This window comes from Chanos chanos, chromosome 14 (assembly GCF_902362185.1).
Source record: "Chanos chanos chromosome 14, fChaCha1.1, whole genome shotgun sequence".
Classification (NCBI taxonomy): Eukaryota; Metazoa; Chordata; class Actinopteri; order Gonorynchiformes; family Chanidae; genus Chanos; species Chanos chanos.
The window spans coordinates 6,574,298-6,588,920 of NC_044508.1; the positions used below are offsets into that span (position 1 = coordinate 6,574,298).

Sequence of the window (14,623 nt, forward strand, 5' to 3'; positions counted from 1 at the left end):
GGCAGAAAAGAAATGAATTATGACTGATTATATCACACTGTGTTTACAAATATCCAACTGACACATCAAAATGAATCTTCCCTCTAGATGCACGTAGACAAATGAAAAATAAACGCCTTTCTATTCATCTGTTTGGAGATGAAAGATCTCTCCTGTCACTCTGCTGGTCTGGTGTGTTATTAGACTCTAGCATTGTCTAAGAGCTGGAGATGGATGTCCACAGGACACAAACACACACACACACACCAGCTGCTTCTCAATAAAGAGATTTAAAGGGAGGTACACAGTAACAGTCTCCCTGCCTGGCCTCTGCCCATGAAAACACTGCCCTGTGGTCTTTGAACATGCCCCCCCCCCCCCCCAGTGTTTCCTAAGGCTATTCCACTCTTTGAGGACATGGATCTCCATATTCTTTGAGAACGTTCTTCTGCAGTCTTTAAGGATGCAGGAGTGCTGGGTTTGTTCCCTCTAGGGAAAAAGCTACAAATAAATAAATCTGAAATCATCTCGCAGCCAGAAACAGCCCATAAACAACACAAGACAAAACAAAACAAAACAAAACAGCAAAAGAATGTTCTGTATCTATGACGATCAGGATGAAAGCTCAGGTTTAACTTGACAGTATCATTATGGTTTAAAGGCCATGCTATTGAGGCCAGGCGAAAAAAAAAAAAAAAAAGGTTGCAGCTTCTCATTAATGTTTCAAAATCAGTTATGGAATTAATGTTAAAAACACTGGTGACGAACAAAAATATTTACACCAGAAAACAGTCTTTCTTAGACTGTGTATGTTAAATTCATAAAGAGTCATTAAAATATCTGAGCTACCAACAGAGCGTCATGGGATTTTATGAATTCTGAATGTCTTTAAGATAAGAACTTCGTATGTCCAATCTCTACCCCATTACAAACAAACCTGAGCCCCAAAGCCGCGGTCCAAGCTGCCTTTTAATTAAAAGGTGCTTTAAGAATGCCCCAAAGGCCAAGAAGAAAGAGGAAACTGCAATAACCTTCCCTTCAAATGAAGTGGAAGAGCAGCTTCAGTCAGATCAAATTGATCTTTCAATCCAAGCCTTTGGTATCTTATGCACTCAGAAACCCAGCTCAGAGCATGAGGTCCTCAGGGAAATTTGAGGAAGAATCCCCCTCACTCCTGACCACTGTTACATTAACCGCAAACAAGTCTTTTACTCCTCCATTTCGTGAACGTAGCTTTTGCAGATGTTTCTAAGCAAGATGTTTGAAAAATTGGGGTAAGGGGACGAATCGAATTTGCTGCCACCAGGGGGCGAAATGAACCAGAGGGGAGGTTATGCTTATGGAGCAGCTGCCATGTTTTGGTGTATCATTCAGGGATAAAAACATATCCCTCAATATTATGGATTCAAAAACACTTTGTAGCCAAGGCTCCCTGTTTGCTTTGGTAAAACCAAGAACAACAAAGCCTACAGTTTCACGACTTCTGCTTTAGGCAAAGACTTTTTAGCTGTGTAAAACATAAATCCAACCCCTTTCTGTAAATTACAGCACAAAACATTTCATTTACCAAAGAGAGAGAAATATTTACAATATGAAGGGGTCCTTTAAATTTTTGCCATGTACACATAACAGTAAATGAACAGCAGTGTATAACTTCAGACCAGCTTCACAATATTGAGCGGTTCTCTGCTAAAAAAAAAAAAAAAGAGCACTCATGAACAACTGTGTACAAAATAAACGTATACATTAATCAAGCCCAGACGTATTTAAAAAAAGATATAACGGTATATACTGACTAGTGCTATGACGTACCAGGACTAAAACTATGTAAGTTTAACTCTAAATTCCAATCAGTGGTACAGGGAAAGCAGTGAACTGTTGGAGCCATTTTTCAAACAGCAAACCAAAAAACTAGCTAAGACACGGCACTTCATCAGCCCTGATCTCCATCTGACACACTAATGCCAGCGATTTACCAGGGTGATGGAGTGTTTGCTCTGGTTCATCTCTAATGAAACCCATCCATTCTCTCCTTTGCTCTTTACAGCAACCTTTTCCCCCCTCGGGGCATCAAGACAGAAGAAAGTACGACGCGTGTCTGGCGGCTGGAGCTCGCGTCAAAGCAAGAGCGAAACACTGCCGGCCTTGTCGCGGTCTACAGCCGCATGCGTCTCACTTAAGCAAAGTTCAGTTACGACTCGACAAGCGAGATTAAATAAGTTCCTCTGAAAGATGCGTTTAACCTACGCCGATGAAGATATATACTGGCGAATTATTTCTAAGCTATGGAAAAGAAAGAAAAAAAAGAACTCCGGTTTGAGAAGACGGCGTATTTGACCATGGACGCATGCGGCCCATGGGCTGCGTGAACGAAGTGAATACCATTTACGTTTATCATTTCATATTATTTGATACCGTTAATTGATATTATTATTTATTCACTGATTATTACATAAAATGTTTTTGAAAGCGTTAAACAAAGAAACACATCATGTTGTGCCTGAAAATGGTTCTGTCTGTTTAGCAAAACTGTGTAACTGCTTTGCGCATCTCACCATAAGAGATTATGACAGCATTCTTTTAGACACTTGGTGACATCTGGTGGTGATACTGCTTAACGACAGTACAGAACAGATTTTTTTTTTTTACTTCACATATTGTTCAAACCAATGACCTAATGACGAGGAATGTAAATGACTATCAGTAAACCCTTCATGCTATGTATATGTGGTCTGCTGAACTATGCATAGAGGGAATTAATTCATTAATAACATCAAAGAAACGTTACTAGAGAAATAAGCAGCTTTTGTGCAAATAAGACAAAAGTTAAGTGTGTTTGCTCTCGAAGAGTTGATGCAGGTCAGTAAAATGGTACAAAAAAAAAATAAATCGATAAATAAAAGGACGAACGCTGAGTGAATCATGCCGACCTGGACAAAGCAATACTGCGTAGGAGTCTGTCACTGGTCTCAGAAAGGTCAGAGGGCACCAAGATCTCCACTGGTTGGATCCTCAGTACTCTGGCCTCCAGCTCCGAACGGGACTGGCCGTCCTTAAAACAGTCCACCATCACGTCCCCCGTGCTGGGCTGTACCACCTCAAATCAGAGAATTCAAGGATACTGTTATATCATAAATGACACAACAATTCAAAGTGGTTCCAACCATCCAGTGGTTGGCTATGACCAGTGAGGAACTACTCAGTGATAACAACTCGTAGTCCAAAATGGTAACGTTGTCATGGGAACTTTTCATAGTCCTTAAATGCTTTACATTATGTGACCGACGTAATAAATTTAATTATTCTTCTGGCCAAATTTTATATTCATAACTCGATCTTTTTTTTTTTTTTTTGTAAAAAAATAGGGTACACTCTATATTTTGTAAATTAAATCCTACATTTTTAACTGTTTAAAATATCATTTGCAAAAGCAAAAAAACTTGTTAAGACGATTAGATTCCTCAAGCTTTTAAGTGCATACATACGTATTTGTTTTTGTTGGAAAGATTTCTGAACAAAAAATCAAATTCAGCATGGACCACTAAGAAAATAAACCAGCAACCCAACTGAGCATCACTCAGTGAATATCTCTACGCCAGAGACAGGCACTGATCTCATTGTAATAAGAGAAGGTTTAATATTTACAGGGCAATGTTAAGGGCAGGAGAGACAGTTATAACCTTACCACAATACCCAGAGTCAGTTCCTTGGTCTGCTTGTCAAAGGACTCGCTAACACACATCAGGTAGTTGTTTGGAGTGTCTTGAACCACATCTTCAGCCTGCTCCAGGTCGTCCAATTTTAGCAGAGGGTTCACATCTAAGTCAGTGTTAAAGAAGTTACATCATACAACTGCTTCCGAACTAAGCCCTTCCAACTTTAACGAGTACCGACACACAACTGACACCACAACTCAGAGTATGGAGTAAGACATCCAGCAGAGAAACAGCTAAAAAAAACACACACAAGGACTTATTTAGTTGTGAAAAATCTAGTTTATCTTATAGAGAACCAATATAAAAGTCTATTTATTGGCTAATGCACTGGTATACACCAATATCCAGTGTAAGTGTATTAGTGACGTGTCACGCAGTCACTTTATCAGTAATGTTCATTCACACATTTACAGTGCCTGTGTGATAAAAAACAGACACAGCAAACATTTCAGAGCATCACATGACCAAGAATTTATATTTACAGCAATGAACATCCGTGTAATTTTACACATTTCCATATTTAACTTGTGTCCTTGTGTCTAATGAGTGCACAGTCTAAGTGACTCTATATTAGCTTGGTAATATGTAAATGATTAGTGTATTGAGACCATGAGTGTATTGTCTATATGACGCTATTCTAGCATGGCGATATGTAGTTGCATACTGAGACACGCTGGGGAGAACACTGAAAGGATACCTTCCCCTACAAGGGTGGATTTGGTGTAGAGGGCACTTAATTCTCTTGTGAAGAGTGAGCTCTTGTTAGCGCTGGATGCTTTGAGGGCTGTAGTTTCTGTCTGTTTTACAACACCAACCTATAGAACCATGCAGAGGACGGCTAGAGTTAGAAGAATACCTTCTTTTAAACGAGAGAAAAAGGAGGAACACCAGCATTTTTTCAGAAACTTAACAAAACTGATTCAGCATTATTATTAAGTGTTTAACTGAATAAGCTTGAAGTTTGCTGAATTCTAACTAAATTAATTTTAACTTCTTCTTTTTTTTTTTTTTGCATTAATTCAAAAACATCATCACAATTAGGTAAATTCACGTCAGTCAATTTAATTATACTCCTTTTTCAGGCCCGAGTCTGAGTGCACCTTCCAAAGTAACTGAGCTGAAAATGCACTGACAGCAAGACAACGTCGAGTAACAGACCCTGAGCGCTAAAAGCTCACACCTCACTGATCCCAGTCATCTAACGTGGGAATGTGAAAACCGAACAAAAGTGCAGCGTAAACAAGCGACTGACTTTGTATCCCTGGGAGACCAGGCGACGAACGTGCACAAACAGACGATGAGTCGGGATGCTCGCAGTCATAAAATTATGATCCATGTGACAGAAGATCTTTAGCTCCTTAGCAGCAATCTGTGAACATCAAAACAAAGAAAAAAAACTGCATTTAAAAATCATAACAGCAACCATTTTGGCCTGAGCACATCTCTCGGTGCATTAAAATATCCAGCACTTCATTAGCTTCGGCTATATAACAAGAATATTGTATCGAGAAATTTCTCTTGGTAAAAAGGAGATGCGTACCTCAGCGTCTTCACCAAAGAACCTGTACTTGTATCCGCACTCGACACAGAGTAATGTGTCCTTGTGTTTTTCTTTTATCTCCATGTACTGCTGCTCCAATGGAGTGTAGATGCTCTTAGTTCTTCTGTTAATGACGCTTGGTTCTGGAAGATTCTTTTTGGTTGGAACACCACCAGTCTTAGCAAAATGACCGAGACTCAGCACCTAAGTTCAACACAACACATACATTTCAGCATGCTGAAGGAGTACTGTAAACACATGTGTTAGCATAGCATGTTGGCGGCCAGTCCCCAAAAGGAAACCTATTAACATTTTGACTGATGTTAAGTTAAATTTTGGGAGTATTTTGTTTGTGTGTGAGCTTGACAGTAGTCAGTCGGATGGAGCTAATGAGATGGGAAACTGAATTGAAGGAGTAGTTTAAAATTATGGCTTTTGCAAAACAAAGATTTTTCCGCATAAACACAGGGCAAACAACACAGTATTTGCAAAAACACACGGGCAAACCTGTTTATTCTTCTCAGACTCTTCATTAACCTCGTCCTCAACATCCGGCACATTGTTGTCATCCTGTTCCATATACTGACACTGAGTGTTCCCAGTTTGTGGAGGCTCCAAACTCATCCTGCTACCCTGGTTTGGGGCTGTGCTTTCTGAGTTACCAGCACAGCTAAAGCCCTTCAGTCTCTCCAGGGTGGAGCAGGAGACACTTGCTCTACAGACAGAGGCCTTCTCCTCTTTAGGTGGAGCTGAAAGCCACATAAACAACAAACGAACATCTTTAGAGTGACATGATTAATGACATTTGTAAGTAAGTTATAGGACAACTTAGGTATAGTGAATGTTCTCACTTTAGGGGTAAAATTACGCAGGGGTACTTTAGGGGTAAAATTATCCTGACTGACTCTGATTTTAACATCTCTCTTGAGGCTGCGCAACAAGGTGACAAGCAGAGCAGGGTTCTCCAAATCCAGTCCTGGACGTCCAGATTCCTGCTCGTTTTCATAATAACCAAAAACTCTAGTCTCTTATTGGTATAAGACTGGAGAAATAGAAGGAGAATTTTTCTCAGGTAAAAAAAAAGAAGCCCTAATCGTGAGGAGAGAACAAAACGCAACCGAATTCTGGACCTCCAGGACCATATCTGAGGAATCCTGTAGTATCTCGCCTCTTACGTTTAACAGCGTTGTTGATGAGCGTGCAATCCCCATCTCTGTCCTCCTCCTCCACGTCATGAGATAGTTTAGGTCTTTTCCTGGACGCTTGTTCTCCATCAGCTGATATTTTGTTCTGTATTACAGAGCACAAAACACTAAGACCCCATTTGTTTCTTTTGTAGCCTAGTTACTAACTGTCAATAGAGACATACTGGGAAATTAAAAATCAAAATATTTTTTTTTTTTTTTTAATCTGAATAGAGAAGAAAACGAGACATTACAGCTGAACGGTATCAACCCCCTAGTGGAAATTCCAGTTGAAAACCAGTAGAAAATCCCAATAGAAAACCAGTAGAAAACCAATTGAAAACCAGTAGAGAACCAATTGAAAACCAGTAGAAAACCAACAGGTTTCTACTGGTTTTTATAGGGAAATTGAAACACATTCAACTGGTTTCACAACTGGTTTCTACTGGAATGACCAGTGGAAAAACCAATAGAAATTTCTACTGGAATGTATTGGTTTTAGCTGGAGACAACTGGGTTATTGAGTTTACGTGAACTCACGTAGTGTGTGAAATGTTACAGTTGGTATTTAAATGGATTAAACTAATTTCAATAGGTGGAACCTGGAATTATAGTGAATACATCACTGCATGTTATTTATGTTTTAACAGTTTACTTCCACCAAGTCCACACAGGCTGAGAACACACACACCTTTGTATACTGCAATTTATATATACACCTTGATAATAACAATTTAACAGAGAATACTGAAATACAGGCAACAAGTAAATGTATAAGGAATGCCTTTATTGTCCTTATACACCGCTGTATTTAACATTTACGTTCATTCTTTGTAAGCTACACGTACAGACCAACAAACAAGGACACTGAATTTTGAAGCCAGTGATTCTATAAGTATGTATTACCTTGCCCCTACCCCCTCCATGACAGTCACCAGATTTAGTTCCAAGCTGAGCCTCCGAGGATTTACTGCTAGAACCGCTAAAGTATTTGCTGATTGTTGTCTGTGTGCTTGACTTCGGAGCTTTGGCTTTTGCAAAGTTCGCGTGCATTTTTATAACGTTAGAAGGCAAAAGCTGAAATATAGTTCGTGATTTTTCTCATTGTGACCAAAACAGATCGTAAGTAAATGTCCTAACAACACGATTAAGAAACATTTATCTAAAAAAGGACTAGCTGTCACTACAATCTAGGCACAATGTTGGCGCGTATGTGACGTTTAAAGCCATGCGCAAATCTTGGGACTATTCATAAACGTACAGGTTGCGCTACGGCTGCGCAGGGCAGGAAGTTCATATTTTTACGGTCAGAACCTACAAAGTTTTATGCTTTTATGCAATGTTATATTCTTCTTTGTGATTTGTAATTGATATTAAAAATGTATCTGTTACAATGTGACTCTTAAGATAGTGGAGATCTTTGAAGACCGTCCAGCAGGCACACGGTAATATCACTCACAGAGACCAGATGCTATCAATCTTTCCGTTTATTTCTGCCATTTTTTTCATCATACATTTGAAAATAAAGCTTGTGCATATATGGACATTCCCTGATTGATCTTAAGCACACACATGCCATTGTGCTCGGTTCATTATAGATTTACAACACCATCTATTTTGGCACCTAGAGATTTCACATAGCATTCTGTAGATACACTAAAATTGGAGGGGGTTATGATTTCCTGATGAAGTATTCAGACTTAATGTTAATCATTCAGTTAAATTCAAAAAGCATTCATTTGTTCAAAATCACAAACTGTAATATCCTGGTTGCTCAGCCAACAGTTTTGTCAAACAGTTTGTCATTAATATAACAGAAACCTGTATGTTGTTAGCAACTGAATAACACACACCATGAGGTAAATCAGCAGTATTTTGTTTTTGTTTTTTAAAGCCTGCAACCACCCCTCCAACATGGGAGTCACATCATACTTTTTTTTTTCCTTCAATGAGCAGTAATTTTGTTACTTTGTTCTTACAGTTTCAAAAAGACAGATTAGTTAGACTTCAGTTCCACAAAACATAGTTTAGGAAGGAGTATGATTTTTTTTTTTTTCCACTGAAAACAAAATACGCCAATACGAACACCAAGAAGACTTGTCTCTAACTTTTTAATTCCCCAGATTACATAGATTCTCACGTCTTTACGTTATTAGACAAACCTCCCTCACCCAGTCCCTTTTGGATAAGTCACTCTTTAGGTGTGTACAGCTAAACCCTGTATTCTCCCTCTCTCACACTGTTCTAAAGCTGGCACCAGACTCGGCTGTTAGTCATTTGTGCCCCTTGAAAGGTAGATAAGGTGCAAAGTCTAGCAGCTTCTTTCCCCAATATAAAGAGCTGCTTTGACACCATCTAAGGCTATAATGGAACAGTACAATTTAAAAAAGAAAAAGAAAAAAAGAAACAAAGACATATTCCCAAAGCAAAAAGAGGACGGTGCAGGCAAGGAGCTAAAAAAAAACCCCCACCATAATTATTGTGAAATAATCATATATATATCACTGAAACATCAGACAACAATTCCTTCTGTCCTTTAAAACGTTAACTTCTTTTTTTTTTCACAGGAGAGCAAAACTGAAATTAAACTAATTTCCCAGCTATGACTGAAGTGTTCCCACATTGCCTGGATAACATCCTTCCAATTTCTTTTTCTCTACAATCTCTGCAATCTCTATCTTATCATTTTTGCTGCTTGCAACTCAATCTCTGCTACAAATACAAACAAACAAATAAACAAAAAGAACTACTCTCCCTCTGTATTACGTGCCGTTATGTCTTACCGCCCCCCCTCTCCCTCTCCCTCTCTTCCACCCCTGCCCCCCCGCCCCGAACATAGTGTAAACATAATAAAACACTTAAAACAAGGGCGTTCATAGTGCAGAGACAACCCACCTACAGGAAACATCATATTACATAAAATGGTTTTATATTTAAAAAAAAAAAAAGTTTAATATTCTATGGTTATATTGCTCTTTCATTCAGCTTTTGCATGGACAAGTAATCAAGATAAGCAGCCAATGGTAATTATACCATAAAGTTTGAACTTCAAACAAAGCATCATACACAATAAGGTAAAAAGCCCTCTGTGTCTGTCTGAGCATGTACTCAAGACTCCAAAGTATTCCCACCCTCAGTGAAAATTCAAGGCAGACACCCAGGCAAGGAGCAAGTACAGCAGAGAAATGACATTTGTGCATATTACAGCTTTCCCTGATTAACTGGCTTTGTTTTCAGTAGATTTGCAATATATCATCTGTTTTGGCACCTACAACAAATTCTCGTGTCAGTTTACAGATACAGATGCATATGAAACACTGAATGATTTCTTCACGAGGAAGTCAGACTTCAATTATGGATTCATCCCTCAAAAGACGTTTACATTACAATTTAAGTAAGTTTAAAAGATATTTGAATTTGCTGAGGCATAGATATATTCCCTTAAATCCTACAAGTTTCAGTGTTACATTGAGTGTTTTTTGTATTACTCCAATGACATATTTTACATATTAATCTTGACTAGGAGTGTCTAAATTTACTGTTGACAGTAAAATTACTGTTTAAAATCATAGATTCTCTGCACAATCCATTGCAATTGGAGCAAGGTCATTTAAAAGTACATTAAAGGAATGTGATGTCCAAGTGGTTCTGGATTACATTGGGCACATTCACGCGTCCATTTCATGATTTATACAATATGCTCAAAGTCCATTTGTGCAACTCACATGTAAGCATTTGGTCCTGAATGTGATAAGCAGTTATTTTTAAGGTCATGAAAATATTGTATCTCATGATTTTGGTGTGCATTATTGGCCTATGGACTCTGCAGATTTGATTGAGAAATCTGATTGAGTTGACAAGGTCATTAAAAAAAAAAAAATCATTTTGCATCGTCATTGCAAGGCACATGGACAAAACGCAACAAAACGTGGAAAATGAGAGGTTGTGGTTTGCTGGAATTCACCTTCCCTCAGTTTTCAACATTCTCTGGCCATTTCCTTTTGCTTTTTGATTTGTTCCATGATCAGAGGATTGGTCTAATGGTCTAATTATCCTGACCACACAAAATAGGCAATCTCATCCAAGTCCACTGGGTAATCAGTAAGATACATAGGTCCTTTGTCAAAATATTCCCCTTTGTAGCTTCTCCATCTACCTGCCGGAAGGTAGATGTCTCTTTCTTGCTTGCCTGGCTCTAGTACAGGTGCCACCATGAGGTCATCCCCAATGAGGAACTGGGAGTCAATCTTGTAAGCCGCTTCGTCATCAGTAGCAACCCACCAAAGAGGCCGTATAATGGGGTCACCAGTTTGCAGAACCTCCCCTGCCAGCTCTATGATTCGCGGGGCCACAAGGGTTTCGTGAAGAGCCGTGAACTTCCTGGCAATCTCTACCACTTCATCATCATAGACCCAAGGTGGGATGGAGAACTGCATGGCTGGCAAAAACGCGGAGAGTTCCAGCCAACGGATGTACAGCTCCCTGTCTGGAAGTCCCTGTGCGCCCGTGGTGCGATTCGGGTACGCGTTCCCGCCAATCATGTCTGGTAGAATGAACTGGTATCCAAGGATGCTGATGGTGAGCACAGTGGGGATGATGGATTTGAGACCCATGTCGTAGCCCCAAACAGAATCACGGTCAATGATTCTGAAGAAGCAGGAGATGTTCTGAGACTGATAGCCCGATCGCAGCTCAGCATGGTCATTGTACGGAATTGCCATTTCAGTGTAGCGACGAGTGAAGGTGTTTGGATCGTGCAGAGGGGAAAAAGTGCTGAAGAGCTGAGGCAAGTAACTCGCCTCTCCTGAATCAAACTTGTAGGAAGTCACTCCATATTTTGTCTTGAATGCACGCAGATTTGAAGCGTACCACTCTCGGGCCTCTGGATTGGTAAAATCCAAGATGCCACCAATTCCGTTCCACCAGCGGATCAATGCAGGCAACTGACCACTCGGTTCCCGTACAAACAACCCTTTCTCAACTCCAACGCCAAAATTTGTAGTGTTATAGTTGACAAAGGGATGGATCCAAAGTGTGATCTGGAAACCAGAATCTCTAAGACTCTGAAACGCACCCGAGGCATTAGGGAACTTGACAGGATCAAACTCAAATTCACCATAACCACTGGTGTAACGGTCATCCAACTCTAGATGGCTACAGTTGAAGCCATGGTTTTGGATGTCCGACGCATACTTAAGCAGCTTCTCCTGATCAATTTCTGTCTTATACATGGCCCACGTGGACCAGATGGGCTGGCGGAAAACTGACTCTGACGGAACCTTGTTGGGTTTGTTAAAGTACCGACGCACCATGTATTTGTGTATTGAAGTGACATCCGAGCCAACGCAGACACGGTAGCTGAGTTCAGCTCGTGGAGGTCTTCCAGGGTTGGGTTTGTAAGGAGTATTGTTATACCTTGCTTGGAAGCGTAGAGTTCCTTCCTTATCATCCCAGCCAAGGTGGAACGGGACGGAATCGTTGATTTTTATGGCAGTGGCATTGGATGACAGCCAATAGCGCTCCAAAATACAGCCAAAGGCTTGGGGATCGGAGTAGATGTCGCCAGTGATGAAGGGCTTGGGTTCGTGTTGGCCTTGAGTGACAATTGGCCAATGCTGCAACCAACTTTCGGCTCCTCCGTACCAGTGAGAGCCATTATAAGACATGGCATGTTCGACAGGCCGGTCTTCTTCTAGCTCTTCCCAGCGCACGCGGTAGCACAAAACAGTATCCTTCGGCTGCACCGTCTGAATAAAGAAATTCAGTTTCCCTGTCATTGAACGATCACAGCTGAGAGTGTCTCCTTCCCTTGAGCAGGAGTCCAAGTCGAGGGTTCCTGACCTGAAACACCACAAATACAAAAAAATGAACAACAGCAAATCAACAGAGCTTCACACGTCATAGTGTCACATCCCATTATGCATTTCATAATGTCAAGTTACATAGAAACATACTTAAATGCCATTTTGAAGATGACGGCTCCAGCCTGGTTGCGAATGATGAAACCATCCTTGCTGAGGTCCAGTAGCTTAGTTTTCAGAAGCTGTGCCCTGCGGAGAGAGGCCGTGTAGTCGCACCACGCTGCTACAGCAGCAATTACTAACACTACTCCTAGTATGCTTGCGACAATAAATCGACGCCCGTGTCTACCCACTCTCTTGCTGGTAGGACTGTAGCTGGTACTGGTGCCAACGTTGGCATCCCCTGTACCTCCTGGCACAGTCTGGTACATCTTGAGGACGTCCTCAGAATGTTTAGGGTATTCTTAAACCACCGTTCTTCAGTGGATGTGCCAACAGGAAGTATTAAAAACTGTTTTGTAATCTACAAAGCAGCGACGCAGGGCAGGAGAGGAAGCAGACTGATTCAGTCCTTTTAGTTTTAGCTCTGCACGAAGCTACGTCTGCTGTCCTGTGAGGAAAAAAAACATCAAATGTTTGGATAAATTCAATGAACAGCACATCTTTAATTTTTTGTGTCTTACCTATCCATTTTCTAATTCATATTCATCATGCTTAATGGGTTTTTTTTTTTTTTACATTTAGCTTAACAGAAAATTCATTTGGTTCGTAAAACATTTAAAGGTAAAAAGTATACTACATAATCAATAAAATTATTCCGTTATCTAAAGACTACAATAACTGCAGCACCTTATCTAGAAAGCTATAAAAATGAAAATAAGACACATTTGTTGAAAGCAGTGAAACAACAACTATATATCTCTATGTGCGCTATTTTTAGATCTCAACGCTGCTGTCAGTTTTACAGAGGCATTTCAAGACCTGGGGGCATGTATTGACCAAAACTAATGCCAATAGTGGACTGATCTCTGGTCAAACATGTGAAATCAACAGCCAGACCATTAAGTGGGTTAATATTTCTACATAAAATTGAGGTAATCATATTTATTGCAAGATCTTGGGGCAGCACAGTAAACAGATTCCAACACAATTCTGGTACTCCTCAGCTAATGCTGAAAAAGGAAAAGTGTCGTCAAGTTTAAATATCAGAAGAGCCATCGAAAACAGTTGATGTTATTAAGACAGGTGGGTTAACAGTTTACAGTTTACTATGATAACCAGGAAGATGTTAACTGCAATTACATGGTTGTTTAAGAAGGTTTCCTCTCAGGAACAACTGGAATAATCTGTTTACTCGAGGACAGATCTATCAAGCTCGCTTTGAAACAAAAGAATTTTAACCTTTTAAACGTGTTCGGTCAACATCAAAACAGTATGACTGCCTACAATGCAGTGCCTGCTAGTACTTTTACAGCAGTATCAACGTTAACAGACACAAATAGAACTTTGTTTTCTTTGCATTTCGTAGTAATTACCAGGTAAAAACTCTTCACTTGAAAGAGTAAAGAACCGATATAGACCAGTCGTGTCGGTATTTACTTTCCTAAAAAACCAGACGTACATATCTAAGTCGTCACGAAGACTGGTAAAAATGCAAACTGCCTGTGCCAGTCGTAACCACAGGTGTATTTACACATCTGGGGACACAAATTGAAAACATTGGTATAGATACAAAGTTAAGTGAGGACTTATATAAACGATATAAAGCAAGCTTTTCAGAAACAGGTATTAAATTGTGAAAACTGAGGAAAGCAGAGTTTCACTCACCAACGGAATGACACACACTACCGCAGTATGGGACAATTGTTTCTAGTTTTACTGCCTTAACGCCTCCTCCAAATATGATCGAGCAAGAGGTACCATGTGATTGAGAGAAAGCCCAATGATTGATTTAATGTCCTGCCAGTCAACGCCCACCAGTTGAGATGGATCTTGGGAGTTGTAGTATATTTTGAATATGCTCGCTTACAGACCACGAAAAATTTGCTCGGAGAAACAGTGCTCGAATTCCTCATCTGATCAATAGGAGGCAGTATATGGTCATCGACCATCGGATGATTCTTATTTCAGTTCATGAAAGAAGAAAAAACTCACATCAAAACAATTGGAAAAAAATAATTTTTATTTCTTTTTGTACTCTTATTAAGGTGACAGTGACATTAGACAGAAGATGACCATTTTCAATTCACTATTATTTAAACTCTGTTGTTTAGAAGTTCTAGAACTGTCTATTGTACTTCACATAGTGATAATGCATTGTCTTATGACCATTCTTTTGCTCATACACAATACATATTTCACACAATAAAAAAAGAGTGTGTAATTTTTCATCTTTGTGGGATT

At 39.8% G+C, this 14,623-nt stretch overlaps 2 protein-coding genes across 2 annotated transcripts in view; both read right to left on the reverse strand.

The window, feature by feature from the left end:
* msh3 (mutS homolog 3 (E. coli)) overlaps nt 1–7,472 on the reverse strand; it is a 43,062-nt gene extending 35,590 nt beyond the window's left edge. The window contains exons 1-8 of the mRNA XM_030791789.1: nt 7,326–7,472; nt 6,411–6,525; nt 5,743–5,984; nt 5,236–5,439; nt 4,948–5,064; nt 4,393–4,510; nt 3,665–3,798; nt 2,910–3,076 (exon numbers count right to left, since the gene is read on the reverse strand). Of these exons, the coding sequence (XP_030647649.1) occupies nt 2,910–3,076; nt 3,665–3,798; nt 4,393–4,510; nt 4,948–5,064; nt 5,236–5,439; nt 5,743–5,984; nt 6,411–6,525; nt 7,326–7,472 (1,244 nt within the window). The remainder of the gene's footprint in view (nt 1–2,909; nt 3,077–3,664; nt 3,799–4,392; nt 4,511–4,947; nt 5,065–5,235; nt 5,440–5,742; nt 5,985–6,410; nt 6,526–7,325) is intronic.
* Nucleotides 7,473–9,401: 1,929 nt separating this feature from the next.
* On the reverse strand, nt 9,402–12,816 carry LOC115827620 (myogenesis-regulating glycosidase). Its single transcript, XM_030791511.1, has 2 exons — nt 12,374–12,816; nt 9,402–12,260 (listed from the first exon to the last, which is right to left on the reverse strand). Exons 1-2 carry the CDS (start codon nt 12,649–12,651, stop codon nt 10,469–10,471), a joined length of 2,070 nt encoding a protein of 689 aa, XP_030647371.1. The 5' UTR covers nt 12,652–12,816; the 3' UTR covers nt 9,402–10,468.
* Between the last annotated feature and the right edge of the window lie 1,807 nt (nt 12,817–14,623).

Coding starts and splice junctions, on each gene's coding strand:
- LOC115827620 (XM_030791511.1), bottom strand. CDS start 12,651: ATGTACCAGACTGTGCCAGGAGGTACAGGGGATGCCAACGTTGGCACC. Junction 12,261..12,373: donor ATCTTCAAAATGGCATTTAA/GTATGTTTCTAT, acceptor GTGGTGTTTCAG/GTCAGGAACCCTCGACTTGG.